This window comes from Musa acuminata, chromosome BXJ3-3 (assembly GCF_036884655.1).
Source record: "Musa acuminata AAA Group cultivar baxijiao chromosome BXJ3-3, Cavendish_Baxijiao_AAA, whole genome shotgun sequence".
Lineage (NCBI taxonomy): Eukaryota > Viridiplantae > Streptophyta > Magnoliopsida > Zingiberales > Musaceae > Musa > Musa acuminata.
Genome location: NC_088351.1, coordinates 24,902,131 through 24,919,256, shown reverse-complemented (window position 1 = coordinate 24,919,256; position 17,126 = coordinate 24,902,131). Strand labels below are relative to the sequence as shown.

Here is a 17,126-nt window from a genome sequence, read left to right as displayed (position 1 = left end):
GCAGCGGATTAAAACTTCGGTTTTTGAAAAATCTTTCGTACGATAACAACGGAACTTGAAATGCTTAACTTGAAAGCGTATTCTTAAAGTTGCGCAGCAAAGGTAATAAGGAACTAAAGCATGTAAGAAGGTTTGCAGTAATGTAAATAGCAATAATGAAATGCAAACCAGAGATTACGTCGATTTTAGAGTGGTTCGGTCAAATGACCTACATCCACTTGCGAGACCCCTCTTCGATGAGGCTCCCACCTTCCACTAGCAAATCTCTTGAAATAGAAGGGTAAATACCTCTCTTACAACCTTTTACAAGCAGTTCAACCTCTTACAAGTTTTCAATAAGAAAGAAGGAGGAGAACTCTCTAGCAAATTGAAAACAAGACTTGCTAAGACTTTCTAAGACTTTTCTCTCAATCAAATGCTTCTCAAAAGTTGTAATCTCAGCTGAGATTTGAGAGGTATTTATAGGCCTCATGAGGATTCAAATTTGGGCTCCAAAATTTAAATTCTCTTTGGGTTCCCGATGCTGGCGGTGCCACCGCCCAGCGCTCGGGTGCTGGACGGTGCAACCGCCCAGCCCAGGAGGTGTCACCGCCCAGCTCTCGGGTGCTGGGCGGTGCCACCGCCTGGCTCTTCGGTTCACTAGTTTGGCTTAATTTTAGCCCAAACCAAATCTGACTTTGGGCCTAGTTGGCCCCTAACCAGGATATAGGATTATCTCTTAATCCTAATCCTAATTACAAATGAACTACGTAACAAAACACATCCTAAGCAAGTTTTCAACCGCGAACGTCGAGTCTTGTTCCGGCGAGCTTTCCGACGAACTTTCTTCCGACGGACTCCCATCAAGCTCCCGATCTTGTGATGACTTTAACCAGTAGCCGATCCTTCTCGGTGATCTCTGTGAACCTCCGATGATCTGTTCGGCGAACTTCCAAAAATTCCGATAGGTTCCCGATTTCTTCTCGGTTGGTTCCGGCAGCATCTCCGATGATTCTTCGGACTCTTAAACGTCCATCGATCTTGACTCCGGTATTCTTGCTTTGTGTTTTCTGGTTATCGTAGTTAATCCTGCACACTTAACTCAATAATATGGATTAGATCAATTAACCCATCAATTGATTTCATCATCAAAATCCGAGATTCAACAATCTCCCCCTTTTTGATGATGACAATCAATTGATGACGGAGTTAAACATAACTCCCCCTATCTATATGCCATATTATGAGAAGATGAAAACACTTGAATTCCATCCATAGAATTCAAGCATAAACTGATAAGTTCTAACCGTAGAACTTATCGTTATTCTCATTAAGCAATAGTAAATACAAAACTTCGATGGAAATCATGATAAGAGACAATTTTTACTACGATAGAAGATAAAGATTTTCAACATGAATTTCATGATATAAATGTAAGGCATGCTTTCAATATTGTCAATCATTCTTGCGATATTTTCAAGGATTTTGCAAGGCATATAAGACATTCATATCACACAAGTTTTTGTAAGTCATCACTTAGGCATCACTTCTCCCCCTTTGTCATCAATAAAAAGAGACAAGCCAGCTAATTGATGATCATAGAAAAAAGGTTTAGCATTTAATAGTAAACAAAGTTCATCATTCAAATTTGCCAGAAATAGTTTATCCAAAAGACAGCATCATTTATGCAGATCAAAACAGTAGTTATCTAAAAGGAAGGATCAATTATCGTTCAATCGATGACAAACTTTGAACTTGTTGTTAAAAGCAAACAGAACAGAATAAAAAGATACATCAATTTAATCCTTAGGAGGTAATCCACAGTGCAAATCAATTTCATTCATTTGTCGTAGTGTCTTCAAAATTTCAACTTGTTGATTCTGAATTTGTTCTTGCTGTGATTTGATCTGAGACAGTTCCGCCATAATGAGATCTTCAGAGGAGGAAACAGGAGCTGAAGGTGCTGCGCCAAAGGGACTAGGAGGAGGAGATTCATTTCCCATAAGAATTGATGTTTCGGGGTGTTCTATTGGTAGAGGAATTGGATCCGTCCTTCTAGGCTGCCTAACCCATATGCAATTGCTAAAAGTGCACCTAAGTCTTTTCATTAGGTTTTTATTTATTATGTTATATCGATCATTTTGAATAGATTCTTCATCGGGTGGGATGCAAATGTCATAGGCATGAAGAAATCTAGTGATTAACCTCCCATATGGCAACATAGTATCTTTAGCCATAATATCCTGCATGTGTTGCCGAATTGAGTACCCAAAACAATTATGCTGACCGGTCATAATCCAATACATGGTACTTATCTCTATTTGACTTATTTCGTCAAGATGAAATTGTTTGGGGAAAATGATGCTTGTGATAATGTGATGAAGAATTTTAGAGTTGAAAAGCAATAAATGTTCACAGCTCTTGGGTAGGAAGTCAAGGTTTGGATTTGCAAAAATTGTTTCTATGGCTTCGGTATAGGTTGCTCCTATTGTGTTGACGTCCCATTTACCTTTAAAATAGCATCCCCTATCTTTTTCAGTTATGCCAATTAGCTCACAAATAGTGTTGTCAAATATTCTAATGGGTGTTCCTAGAAGGTAAGTGCTTAGGCTATCGTTGTCCTCATATAGGTTGGCATAGAACAATCTAACTAATCGTGGATAGATTGGTTCATCTATTTGTAGTAGAGGTAGAGCTTCTAGGTGTGTAAACCACCTAATGGGTTCTAAGTCCTCTAGTTCATCTAGATCAACGTATTTTCCCTTATGGATACATCGTCTTTCAAATTTTGGAAAACTAAGGACTACCTCTTTTGATCTAAAAAGATCATAGTCAAATGAATCTCCTTCAATCCTTTTTCCTTTTGATCTCTTAGGAGCCATTATCTAGACAAGGTGATAATGAAATTGTGAAAAATAAGCAAGGGAAAGAGAAAAGAAAAGAGGGAATGGGATACCAAAAAGAGGGATTTCAAGTGTTACCTTATGGAGATTATGTTGAGAGATGGAAAGCTTGGACCACCAAGAATCCTTCTCCAATGCTTCTAAGAGTTAGAATGAGGGTTAGAGGGAATGGGAGAAGGTTTTGAGAGCTCTTTCTTCGGGTTGGGGGTGGTGTCACCGTCGGCCCTAACCCCTCGGGTTAATAAGGGTCGCTCGGTCGGTGCCACCGCCAAACCGAGCGGTGTCATCGCCTGGCGCCCGAGCGCTCAGGAGGTGCAACCGCCGGATCTAGCGGTGCCACCGTTGGCATCCCGCGGAGGAAAGAAAAAAAAAAATTTCTTCCTCCCTTTTGTTTAGCTTCTTCCCTCAAGATAATAAGTTATACTTTAATGGATCATTTTGAATTGAAGAAGAAGGAAGAAATCAAATCCACAAAAGAAAGGAAAAGGACGAGTCATTTTTCGTGAAGCTCATTTTATGGACAATTTAACATGCATAATTCCCTTCTAATGAATTCAAATTGATCTTCATTCAAAGCTTTTGTAAATATATTTGCTAATTGATGCTTTATGTCAATGAATTCTAGAATAACATTATTGTTAAGGACATGATCGTGTATGAAATGATGCCTAACATCGATGTGCTTAGTTCTAGAGTGCAGAATTGGATTTTTAGTAAGACATATGGCACTAGTATTATCACATTTTATGGGAATGTTTTTAAAGTGAATTTCATAGTCTTCTAATGTATTTTTCATCCAAATGACTTGTGCACAACATGCACTTGCAGCAATGTATTCGGCTTCCGCCGTAGATAGTGCAATTGAATTTTGTTTCTTGGAAGTCCAAGAAACAAGTGCATGTCCTAAAAATTGGCATGTTCCGAATGTACTTTTTCTATCTATCCTGCATCCGCCAAAATCGGCATCTGCATAAGCTATTAGATCGAATTTTTCCGATTTTGGATACCACAATCCTAAATTTGGAGTTCCTTTAAGATACCTAAATATTCTTTTAACACTCTTCAGATGAGATAATTTAGGATTAGATTGAAACCTAGCGCAAAGTCATACACTAAACATAATATCTAGTCTAGTCGCGGTGAGGTAGAGTAGACTACCTATCATTCCCCTATATATTTTTTGATCGAAATTTTCACTATTTTCATCCATATCTAACTTAGTCGTAGTACTCATAGGGGTGTTTATTTCTTTTGAATTATCCATGTTAAATCGTTTTAACAATTCTAATTTATATTTGGATTGGTTAAGAAATATACCATCACTAAGTTGTTTGATTTGTAATCCTAAAAAGAAAGTTAATTCACCCATTAAACTCATTTCAAATTCATGACTCATACATTTGGCAAATGATTCACATAGTGATTCATCCGAAGAGCCAAAAATAATATCGTCAACATAAATTTGCACAATAAGAAAATTATTTTCAAAATGTCTGATAAACAATGTAGTATCAACCTTGCCTTTGGTAAAATTATTTAAAATAAGAAAGGAACTAAGCCTTTCATACCAAGCTCTAGGAGCTTGTTTCAAGCCAAAGAGAGCTTTAGTCAATTTGAATACATGATTAGGAAGAAGAGAATTTTCAAATCCGGGAGGTTGTTCGACATATACTTCTTCGGAAATAAAACCATTCAAGAAAGCACTTTTGACATCCATTTGAAATAGTTTAAAATTATTACTACTAGCATAGGCAAGGAGCATCCTTATGGCTTCTAATCGAGCCACGGGAGCGAAGGTTTCTTCGTAATCGATACCTTCTTCTTGGTTGAAACCTTTGGCCACTAATCTAGCCTTGTTTCTAACCACGATACCATTTTCGTCTTGCTTGTTTCTAAAGACCCACTTAGTACCTATGACTAAGTGATCACTTGGTCTAGGAACAAGCTTCCATACCTCATTCCTCTCAAATTGGTTCAATTCTTCTTGCATTGCAATGACCCAAAAATCATCTTTTAAGGCATCGTCAATGCATTTAGGTTCAATTTGAGAAAGGAAAGCGGCGTTAGCACAAAATTCTTGAAAGAAGAACGAGTTTGAACCCCTTTTGTTGTTTCTCCTATAATTAGCTCCTTTGGATGAGCATCTACATACTTCCATTCTTTGGGTAAAGAAATTTCGGAAGAAGATGCATTCAAATGGCTATTTTGAGGAGGGGGTTCGTTTAAATTCAAATTATCAAAACCAAGATCATCATCAAAATCATTTTTCTTTAAATCAGAAATTTCATTAAAAACTACATGAATAGACTCTTCTATTACTAAGGTCCTTTTGTTAAAGACACGAAAGGCCTTAGAAACGGAGGAGTAACCAAGAAAAATACATTCATCGGATTTAGCATCAAATTTACCTAGGGCATCCTTTTCATTTAAAATGAAGCATTTATAACCAAAAACTTTAAAATAAGAAATATTTGGTTTATTGTTATTCCATAATTTATAGGGAGTTTTTGATGGAGATGGTCTTATTAGGACCCTATTCATGATGTAACAAGCTGTATTTACGGCTTCGGCCCAAAAATATTTGGGTAAACTCTGTTCATTTAACATAGTTCTTGCCATTTCTTGTAGGTTTCTATTTTTCCTTTCAACTACTCCATTTTGTTGAGGATTTCTTGGAGTTGAGAAGTTGTGATTGTACCCATTAACTTCGTAAAAATTTTGAAAGTCACGGTTTTGGAATTCACCACCGTGATCACTCCGAATTGATGAAATCATGAAGCCTTTTTCGTTTTGAGTGAGTTTACAAAATTTAGAGAAACATTTGAAGCAATGACTTTTGTGAGCTAAGAAATAGGTCCAAGTGTATCTAGAGTAGTCATCCACAATCACAAAAGCATATTTGCTTCCACCTAGACTTGTTGTATCAATTGGTCCAAATAAGTCCAAATGGATCAATTGTAATGGTCTAGTGGTGCTAATTTGATTTTTTGGTTTGAAGCTTGTTTTTATTTGTTTTCCTAGTTGACATGCATCGCATACCTTATCCTTAATAAACTTCATATTCGGAATCCCTCGTAATAATTCTTGAGATGAGATTTTAGATATTATTTTCATGCTTGCATGACCTAATCTCCTATGCAAAAGCCAAGCATCATCATTTACGGCGGAGAAACACATTTCATTACTTAGTTCATCAAGATTGATGGTATAGACATTATTTTGTTTTAAAGCAATCATAGTCATGTTATGATTTGGTTTTTCAATAATGCACATATTTGATTCAAATCTAACGATATAACCTTTATCGCATAGTTGACTAATACTTAAGAGATTGTGTTTCAATCCATTAACTAGTAAAACATCATCAATGGAAAAACTAAATTTGTTACTAATAGTTCCCTTGCCAATGATTTTGCCTTTGTTGTTGTCTCCGAAGGTGACGTACCCTTCTTCTTTGCTAGTGAGCATAGAGAAATGAGATTGATCTCCAGTCATATGTCTTGAGCATCCAAATTGAAACACGATTAAATTCGTTTTTGTCTAGTGCACAAAACAAGGCATTCATAGCCTTTGCATTTAAAGCAAAAACCTTCTTCTCCGATTCATTCCATTCGCTCATTGGAAGAGAAGATTTTTGAAATCCATTCTCGACAATAGACCAAAGCTCAAAGTCCATAGAAATGAGGAAGATCCTCATGCGAGTCTTCCAATATGTGTAATCCGACCAATTAAACAAAGGTGGTCGTGCAATAGAATGGCCCTCTTGCATGCCGGAGTAAGCCATCTCTCTTGGGTATTAAACCAAATATGAGAGATAACCTTGCTCTGATACCACTTGTTAGGATCGGAGCGACACTAAGAGGGGGGGGATGAATTAGTGCAGCGGATTAAAACTTCGGTTTTAGAAAAATCTTTCGTACGATAAGAACGGAACTTGAAAAGCTTAACTTGAAAGCATATTCTTAAAGTTGCGCAACAAAGGTAATAAGGAACTAAAGCATGTAAGAAGGTTTGCAGTAATGTAAATAGCAATAATGAAATGCAAACCAGAGATTACGCCGATTTTAGAGTGGTTCGGTCAAATGACCTACATCCACTTGCGAGGCCCCTCTTCGATGAGGCTCCCACTTTCCACTAGCAAATCTCTTGAAATGAAAGGGTAAATACCCCTCTTACAACCTTTTACAAGCAGTTCAACCTCTTACAAGTTTTCAATAAGAAAGAAGGAGAACTCTCGAGCAAATTGAAAACAAGACTTGCTAAGACTTTCTAAGACTTTTCTCTCAATCAAATGCTTCTCAAAAGTTGTAATCTCAGCTGAGATTTGAGGGGTATTTATAGGCCTCAAGAGGATTCAAATTTGGGCTCCAAAATTTAAATTCTCTTTGGGTTCCCGATGCTGGCGGTGCCACCGCCCAGCCAAGCGGTGCCACCGCCCAGTGCTCGGGTGCTGGATGGTGCAACCGCCCAGCCCAGGAGGTGTCACCGCCCAGCTCTCGGGTGCTGGGCGGTGCCACCGCTTGGCTCTCCGGTTCACTAGTTTGGCTTAATTTTAGCCCAAACCAAATCTGACTTTGGGCCCAGTTGGCCCCTAACCAGGATATAGGATTATCTCTTAATCCTAATCCTAATTACAAGTGAACTACATAACAAAACACATCCTAAGCAAGTTTTCAACCGTGAACGTCGAGTCTTGTTCCGACGAACTTTCTTCCGACGGACTCCCATCAAGCTCCCGATCTTGTGATGACTTTAACGAGTAGCCGATCCTTCTCGGTGATCTCCATGAACCTCCGACGATCTGTTCGGCGAACTTCCGAAAATTCCGATAGGTTCCCGATTCCTTCTCGGTTGGTTCCGGCAGCATCTTCGACGATTCTTCGGACTCTTAAATGTCCATCGATCTTGACTCCGGTATTCTTGCTTTGTGTTTTCTGGTTATCGTAGTTAATCCTACACACTTAACTCAATAATATGGATTAGATCAATTAACCTATCAATTGATTTCATTATCAAAATCCGAGATTCAACAGGTCATGCTAGCATGAAACTAATCACTCAAATATCATCTAAAGAACTTGTAAGAAGAATACCTCATATCAAATTCATCAAAGATAATGTATGTGATGCTTGCCAATTAGGTAAACAAATTAAGGGTAGTTTCAAATCTAAGAATCAAGTAAGCACCTCTAGGCCCTTACAATTGATCCATATGGACTTGTTCGGACCAATCTCCACATCAAGCCTAGGAGGTAGCAAATACGCCTTCGTCATTGTGGATGACTATAGCAGATACACATGGACTTACTTCTTAAAACAGAAAAGTGATTGCCTTAGATATTTTACCAAGTTTTGTAAACTTGCTCAGAATGAGAAAGGTTCTATGATTTCGTCAATTAGAAGTGATCATGGTGGTGAATTTCAAAACCATGATTTCGAGGAATTTTGTGAACTCAATGGATACAACCATAATTTCTCTACTCCTAGAAATCCTCAACAAAATGGAGTAGTAGAAAGAAAAAATCGAAATTTATAAGAAATGGCAAGAACCATGTTGAATGAACACAACCTACCCAAATATTTTTGGGTCGAAGCCGTAAATACCGCATGCTATATTTTAAATAGAGTTCTAGTAAGACCCCTACTAACCAAAACTCCCTATGAGTTATGGAACAACAAGAAACCCAATGTTTCATATTTTAAAGTCTTTGGGTGTAAATGTTTTATCTTCAATGAAAAGGATAACCTAGGAAAATTTGATGCTAAATCCGATGAAGGAATCTTTCTTGGTTATTCTTCGGTTTCTAAAGCCTTTCATATCTTCAATAAAAGAACCTTAATTATCGAAGAATCCATTCATGTTGTTTTCAATGAGATTTTCGAAATCAGGAAAAATGATTTTGATGATGATGTTAATTTTGATTCCTTGAATTTAAATGAAACCCCTTCTTCAACTAGCAACTTGGATGCATCCACTTCCGAAACATCCTTACCCAAGGATTGGAAGTATGTAGATGCTCATCCCAAGGAGCTAATTTTAGGAGACACGTCAAAGGGGGTTCAAACACGATCTTCTCTTAAAAATTTTTGTGCGAACGCCACTTTTCTCTCCCAAATTGAACCCAAATGTGTTGACGAAGCCATGAAAGATGATTCATGGATTATCGCAATGCAAGATGAATTGAATCAATTTAAGAGAAATGAGGTGTGGAAGCTTGTTCCTAGGCCAAATGACCATTTAGTTATTGGTACTAAATGGGTCTTTAGAAACAAGGCTAGATTAGTGGCCAAAGGTTTCAACCAAGAAGAAGGTATCGATTACGAAGAAACCTTCGCTCTTGTGGCTCAATTAGAAGCCATAAGGATGCTCCTTGCCTACGCTAGTAGTAATAATTTTAAGTTGTTTCAAATGGATGTTAAAAGCGCTTTTCTTAATGGCTTTATTTCCGAAGAAGTCTATGTTGAACAACCTCCTGGATTTGAAAATAATAGCCTCCCTAATCATGTGTTTAGATTAACTAAAGCTCTCTATGGTTTAAAACAAGCCCAGAGGGCTTGGTATGAAACACTTTGTTCTTTTCTTATTGAAAATAATTTCACAAAAGGCAAGGTTGATACTACCTTATTCATCAAGAATTTTGAAAATAATTTTCTCATTATTCAGATTTATGTTGATGATATTTTCTTTTTTTTTTTGGACGGAGCAGTTGCAGCTCCAAAGCTCGAGAGGGATAACACAAAGTTGTTTCATGCCGATGGCACTCTTGTTTTTTTTTTTTTTTTGGCATATGTCATGATTGTATCATCATTAATATTAACCCATGTTTAGTTTTGATATCTGCATTTTACCTTTTTTTTTTTTTTTATTCCGTTTACAAAGATGTTGAGATTCTTTTGAGAGCACAGTAGAATTTGGTGTTTAACGTCGCATTGATTTCTCCAAATGGAGCTCTCCTCCTTCAGTACGCTCCAAGCATCGAAGGTAGCTGGTCAATTTAGATCGGAGACAATAAAGTCGGAAATAACCAGTGTGGACTGCAGCACTATGGCCAACTTCTCTATCAAAGTGGAGAGACATTAAAATCGCAAATATTTATATATTTAAAGAAATAGCAATACCCTAAAGATAGATAAAATCACCAAATATTTAAATATTTGGTGATACATCATTGAAACCTAATCTGATAATATCACACGGCTTCTATATAACTAACCAAGAAATACACTGACACAAACGCAGAACGTATATTCCACATAGAAGGTGAAAACACACACACACACAAATCCTACAACTAACCAGCTAAAGTTGGTTGGAACCCCCCACCCTCTTTTTTCACTGTAGCGGAATCCTGATTCCTCGCACTTCTCAATTGCTGCTGTGGCAACTGCAAATAACTCTTTCTAGAGCTTTGGTAAGACTACGCAACAAGTCATTCATTCCAGACATCGCTGAAAAGAAGGCACGAAACAGAGATCATCCATTGTGGTATGTCTTGGAGAGTACTTTCCTCCCAAATGAACTAGCACGGAGTTCAGCGATATGGGGCCTTATAGCCTCGAGAAAAGCAATTATAAGTTCCCCCTGCTCAATAAGAATTTACCAGTGTCAGTATTAGAACGCGAAAGTAAGGTGAAGCATCTGTTATAATCAAGTTTGATTATTTTAACAACCTTGCATGCTCTACGAGCTGTCTGAACGACATAATTCCCAAATGGATCCTGTGAGATCTGGACAAAACAAGGATCACTGATCAACTCCCGAATGATATTGTCACACCGGTCGTCTCGCGCAAGTTTGAGGCACTTCTCCACCACATTGCTACTGTATCTTTGTACGGACAAGGTTCCGTAATGACCCTCCAGCTGATCTAGTATTCTGGATGTTGCCCATGGAATCTGTTGATCGAGAATCAATTGCACCACATAATTCCTACAAAAAGCAAAAAGAGTAGAATAATGGCTCAAGTTATAGAATAGGATACATACATATGAAGGTTTGAGACTTGAAGTGATGTGACCAAGAGTAATTTTGGATGAAACATGAAATGTAATTTAAAAGCTTTTGTAAACGACTCTGCGTAAATCACAACATAGTCAAGTATTAAAAGCATAGAAAGACAAGAAAAAGAGGCATACCCGGAAGGATCTTGGGAGAGGGCATGAGCTTTAGATGTAACCTTGAACAGTAAATCATTTTTCTGCTCCCCTTCTAAATCAGAGAGGCATTTTTGAATCACACAACAACCCTGACGATCTCTTGCTAGCTCAATACAGTTAGCAACTGCAACGTCGAAAAGAAACTACAAGGAAGAAGGTTCAAAGTCAATACATGCTAACAGTTTGATTGACATATCTTTAGCCTAATAGCATTATGAACATTAGAGCAAAGCATACTACATGTCATTTAGAAATTCTACAACTATTTCACCCATCTTCTAAATATCACTGGGTTCTGAATCATGCTTCCAAAATTCAACAAAGGTGGAATTACTGTTAGAGAGTCACATCTACTGTAACAAGATGAGGCATTGTATAGAGATAATTGATTATAGTTCTCTAAGTATCTTGATCGATACTGTATTTGGAGAAGTTCAGCAACTGAGTTACTTGAATGCCTACTTTGACCTTTATTTTTGGCACCATTTTGATGTGCAATTATCTGCATAGAGACTACAAGGTTTTAGTAGATCTCAGATCCAGTCATACTTTGGGACGATCACAGACAATTCATGAAATCAAGAGATACATTTAATAAACAAGTAGAGAAATGGACTTCAAATATAGAGCAAACAGAAGGAACACGAAAAGAGCATCTTTGTCCACTCTTAACCTTTATCTATCAAAAAATTTTGACAGAGAACCTATTTTTTGTGACAGTTGAATCACTTGATCATACAGGGAATCCATGAAATCCTAACTTGATTAAGACATGGACTATATTTCAGCACTAGGCTTAACATGACTGAATTTAATAGAAAGTTAACCCAAACTCGAACATGGCTAAATCAAAGTTGCACTTGGCCCTTGTCCTAAAATATGAGAAGAAATGAGCGTGTAGTTTAGTGGTTGGAGTGGTATGGCATGAAAGCATGCTAAAATGGCACAGAATAGAAGCAAGTGCCAACCATTCCACGTTGTAACGTGCCAATATTAGTCACATATGATTGACATGCATGGGGATACATATGGATATAACAAAGATTATATACTTCACATGAGCTTGTGTGTATGTACATGAATGTGTGGTGTTACTGGTGCTCAATCCAATGTTTAGTGTTAGTGGTGTTCAATCCAATGACTGCTATCCATCAATAAAACCCTCTGCAGCTGTGTGCCTGAATCTGCTATTTATATTTTTTTATTAGACCTACAGAAATACTACACTATTCCAACATTTAAATAATTAAAATTTCATCAGTGATGGGCGAGGTTCTCTTAGCTAAAACATAAAAGCATTTCATAAGTGTAGGTTCCATATTTCAACTTTGTTAGAGTCCCAAAAAATTGCCCACTGTTCTTACAAGCGTTAACACCTATAATATTGGTTGAGTCTGTAGGTAATTAGAATGTGAATTCCAATGCTACCTCTTAAAATTTTAAACTAAAATGTACAAGTTGATCGTACAAAAATATTAGAAAAGACTCATATGCCTAACAGTATTCAGACTTCTTAGGGTTTTAGCAGTTTTCCTCCACCTGAGAATCACACAAATCTAGCAGAAAATGGGAACTGAAAAGTTCTGATGTTCCTGAGCATCCAAATGCTAAAGTGAACCAAAAAACTGAGGCACTCAAGAAGGTGATGATGCAGCAAAAATTGATGATGCAGCTACATGGATACCCGTTAATTCAAAAGTTCAGTACTGAGAAGGCTTGGGAGTCTGTCAGCAGTACAGATGATGCCAGTCAAATGACATAAGGTTGTATGGTTTGGTGGTGTGACTTTAAGCCATTGATTCATCCTTTGGTTTGCAATTGAAGGAATACATTTGACACAACCAAGGCTGAAGAAATCGGGAATGCTCACATTAGCATCTATCTTTTAGGGTGTAAATTCAAGGACTGATCAGAATTAATGCTCTTTGCTCATACCAAGAGGAAATATCTGCAGACAACTGACAAACTAAAATTAATCATTGCAAGACATCTGATTAATTATGGCAAAGAAAGAAGCCTGATTACCTTAAGAAAAAATCTTTATGCTGTAACTGTCTATTGCCTTCGGCTAAAAGGGGAAGGGCAGAATTTTCAAGAAACGGGCCAAGACTTATGATCATTTGGTTGGCACAAATTAGATTCTCTGGGCAATTTGTAGATGATGTGTAGTATGAAATGGTTCTATTTTCATGTGCTTTTTTTCTCCGAGGGAGTTACACTGTTTGTTGAGAATTTATACTTTGGCAAAATTGTGACTTTTGGTAATAAAACTCACACCCTGTTTCAAAAAAAGGTTTCAACTATTTGCACAACTATTCGTTATATCAAATGCCCCATCAAAATTAATCAGACCACAACCTTAATTTGTGGTCTACACTCATAAAAAGCATAATCTGATTAATATTGTCAAGGCCTGCATTGCACATCATGGAGAATGTAAAAGGAATTCATCATTGTATTTTGTAACTTTTCAAAACATTTAACTATCAATTTTGGCATGTCTAACATAACAAAGATGTTATTTACTTTGTAACCTAGAAACAATTTTAAAAAATAAATACTAAAAGAAAAGGAACAAATGTAATATACAAATACTTACCTCTTTCGATTCAGGTGGAAGGTATCGCAAACAGTATTGTGCAACTTGACTACCATTGATGTTCTTCATCAATGACAGTATACCAGGTTTTAGAGCTTCGGCGATTTTAAAATAAAGCTCCGGACTTTTAACAGTTTTGATAATCTTTTGTACAACAGAAGTTCTGAAGTTGGCAATACCAAGAAACAGAAATGAAAAAGAAACTATTAAAGCATGATCAAGTTTAACAGATTAAAATTACAAAAAAAGGCACATACCCATGCTGGTCACAGCAGATTCTAGGAAGTTGGTCGGTGTGCTCTGAAATTTTATCAGTTATGTGTGTTAATTGCTGTTCTGTACAAACTTCAACCAGCTTCTTGATAAGATGATGCGCAATGGGATGAATCATAAGCTCAGCAACATGACTAATGATCTCAACAAATATCTTATCAACATTTCCACGCTCTCGTTTATCGAGTGTCTTCAGCAAGAAGCAGTGACCACACAAATCCTTAGCTAACATATGTATTCGTCCGCTGAGATTGTCAAGTGAATCGTATTGCAGATGTGATGATTCTGGATCATGTCTCTGATCAGAACCATCAGAAGAGGAACTCAGACTTCTCTGAATACCCAAATTTAATGATCCATCACGCCAACCGTTATAACTGTTGGCACCATCATCAGGGAACATTCGGCTAGTGTTGTCAGCATGTTTTGGCAATTGATGGCTACCAATAGAAGTTCGTAGTGGGTTCACTCCATGAGATGTTAATTTACAAAAGAAGTCTGGAACTTGGTCTCCATGGGAACTTACAGTTGAACCAGAGTGAGATGATAGCTTCAATCTTTGTGGAACTACAGAGCTATTGGAAAAACTAGGATATCCATTACGATGGTACCTTCCATGGTTTCTGCTTGGCAAAATATGATACAACTGATTACATCTACTGTTAGCCACGTCGTCACTCTCATAAGAATTAGGATATGCTAGTCCAGCTTGATGGGGAATGGGCATGTGAAAATATGGCTGTGTTGAACATCCAGACAAATGCCCAGTTGCTGAGTTTCTTCCTCTTTGAACGTGCCCTTCCAAATGTTGATTTTCAAGCTGTTGAAAGTAAAGATACTGAGAATTATTTATATAATTTCTTTCATCCTCGAAGTCACACCATCCCACATTTGGTTGATTTTGCTGGCAATAAGAAGCATAAGCATGTGATGGTGCATCCACATAGTCCTGATTCAGGAATGTAGTCGGAAGCTGAAACCCCTGTGCCAAAACACCAGGCGATGAAAAAGTCTGCTTTCCTGGATTTACAGGCATATCAGAAGGGTAACCTGTGTAGCTTTGCCACTGCTCATTGTGACAAGCTAATACACTGTTTGGCGTTTGGTATCTTGGGGCACAAAAATTGAGCTTACAAGAGCTTGCATCACAATGTCCGTCTAATGTTCTGTTGCACATACTGGAGTCATCCCTAGTGATGAAAGAGGAATACCCTTTTGCTTCCAGATTTGGCAGATCAACTCCATTTGGCATGGTGGGCATACGGATTGGCATCTCTGAGGACTCAGGCATAGAGGAAGACTTGTTTAGGTGTTCTGAATTATGCAAGACTGCATATCTAAATGAAGCTGGATTGTGCTCAAAACTTGGAATAGTCAAATCAAATTCAATCCTTTTCTTGAAGCTCATTGCCTTGAATGCCGAAGCCAAGGATCGGTCATCTGGCAAGTTCAATGCATCTTGACCGGCAGTCATGGTCGATGCTCTACGGTGGTTACCAGAATTGGCCTCCTGAACCAATGGACATTTCACATCTTGAGTGTTTGATGGGTCAGACAAGTTACTGGAAGTAGAGTTCTTGGCCTCATCTGAAAGAATTGGGTCAAGGCTTGGGGAGGCACCACCACCACTTCGGAAGGGTTCTCCAGCATAAGGATTCCGCGTAGTAGAATTCGATATCTGTCGATTCAGCTTACGGACTACATGGTCGTCTTGATCACTTTTTCCTTTTTCCATACTGTAACAGAAAGGTCGAACAGTTCTTGCAATGCAGACCGCGAACAACTACCATAAGCATACAAAGATTCGTCATAACATGTACGAGAAAGAAATCCTACATGAAGTTTTGACAGATGCAATGCACGAGTTTGATTGATCAAGAAAACGTTGATCATCCATCAAGATCAAACAGGCCCTCCATGTTGGAATCCGAGACACAACATGAAAAGGGAGCATCAAATCAAACTAAAAACTCAGTCATATCTAGAAAAAGGGCGTAAGAGGGTCGGTGCTACGATCGACCCAACCCACGCCCAATCTTCCGCACAATCAAGAATCGATCACAAAGCACGGGCACAATCGGGATCGCACCCCCCAACAAATACGCCTAAATTGGAACAACCCCTAAAACCCTGATCACCCGCAAGAGAGAGAGAGAGAGAGAGAGAGAGAGAGAGAGAGAGAGAGAATCCAAGAACCAACCAGACTCGCAGATCAGAACCCAATCAAGAACGACAGTCTCTTGATCAAAACGAGGAAACAGGGGGACAAGAAGCGGAGAACTCACCGTCCGGAGCGAAGCAGAAAGCAAAAGAGGGCTTCACCGGCGAGAGAAGAAGGCGACGCGTCACGAGGGCATCGCCTCTGCGGGAAGTCCGGAAGCGCGCGCGAGAGAGAGAGAGGGCGCGGAGAAGGGGTTTGGAGGAGACAAAGATGGGATCTTTATAGTGTGAGGAGTCTCCCCTCGGCTTCGTCTACTTGATTCCGAGTAGGAGTCTGCTTCTTACGCGGGCGATGAGAAACGGGAGAGCACATCACATCGCATGCATGCGTGCATGCGTGGGTCACGCTAATATGTAGTATAAAGAAGATAATGTCATTTATTTTTGTTGGCGGTTCTTAAAATGATAAGATTCTTTATATATATATATATATATATATATATATATATATACATATATATATCAGAATTCTACGTGCCAATTGGGCCTTTTTATTTTTTCTGTTTCCCTTCCCGTGCTATGGTAAGTATTATGCTATGGTTAAGGTCATCACCTCATGTGTTATCTTGTCTTCTATCTCATGTGATCTCCTGTGATATCTTTTCATCACCGGTCTCCATGTCTACATCTGGATTGTCATCCTTCCACCCTGATGCTATTTCCACTCCTGGGGAACACATATATCCTATGGAAGATTTATCTAGCAGAACACCGTGATTCCGTAGCAGTCTCTGCTGACCTCCCAAATCGAGTCTCCCATCTCCGACGTTCTTCGGTTGTACACTTGCAAGTTCTGATCCAGAACACCGTTCTTCCTTGTTTGGAGCTGCAGACGAGCGCTTCCTTTTTATCAGATAGTGAGTTTGTCAGCAGCTCCAAACAATATCATCAAGCCAAGAGTCCAATGGTGAGAAGACTTGGTCAAATGTGTTGTCAATGTGGATCTTCCCTGTGATGGAATTCGAAATCTAACCAAGATTTCTATCTCTTCTGTT

At 38.4% G+C, this 17,126-nt stretch overlaps 1 protein-coding gene across 1 annotated transcript; it reads right to left on the bottom strand.

Annotated features, from left to right (window-relative positions):
- Positions 1–10,222: 10,222 nt before the first annotated feature.
- LOC103978328 (pumilio homolog 3) lies at positions 10,223–16,337 on the bottom strand. The gene is made up of 6 exons (XM_009394084.3): positions 16,197–16,337; positions 13,896–15,694; positions 13,639–13,801; positions 11,019–11,182; positions 10,554–10,812; positions 10,223–10,464 (listed from the first exon to the last, which is right to left on the bottom strand). The coding sequence occupies exons 2-6, from the start codon at positions 15,644–15,646 to the stop codon at positions 10,357–10,359; spliced, it is 2,445 nt and encodes an 814-aa protein (XP_009392359.2). The 5' UTR covers positions 15,647–15,694; positions 16,197–16,337; the 3' UTR covers positions 10,223–10,356.
- Between the last annotated feature and the right edge of the window lie 789 nt (positions 16,338–17,126).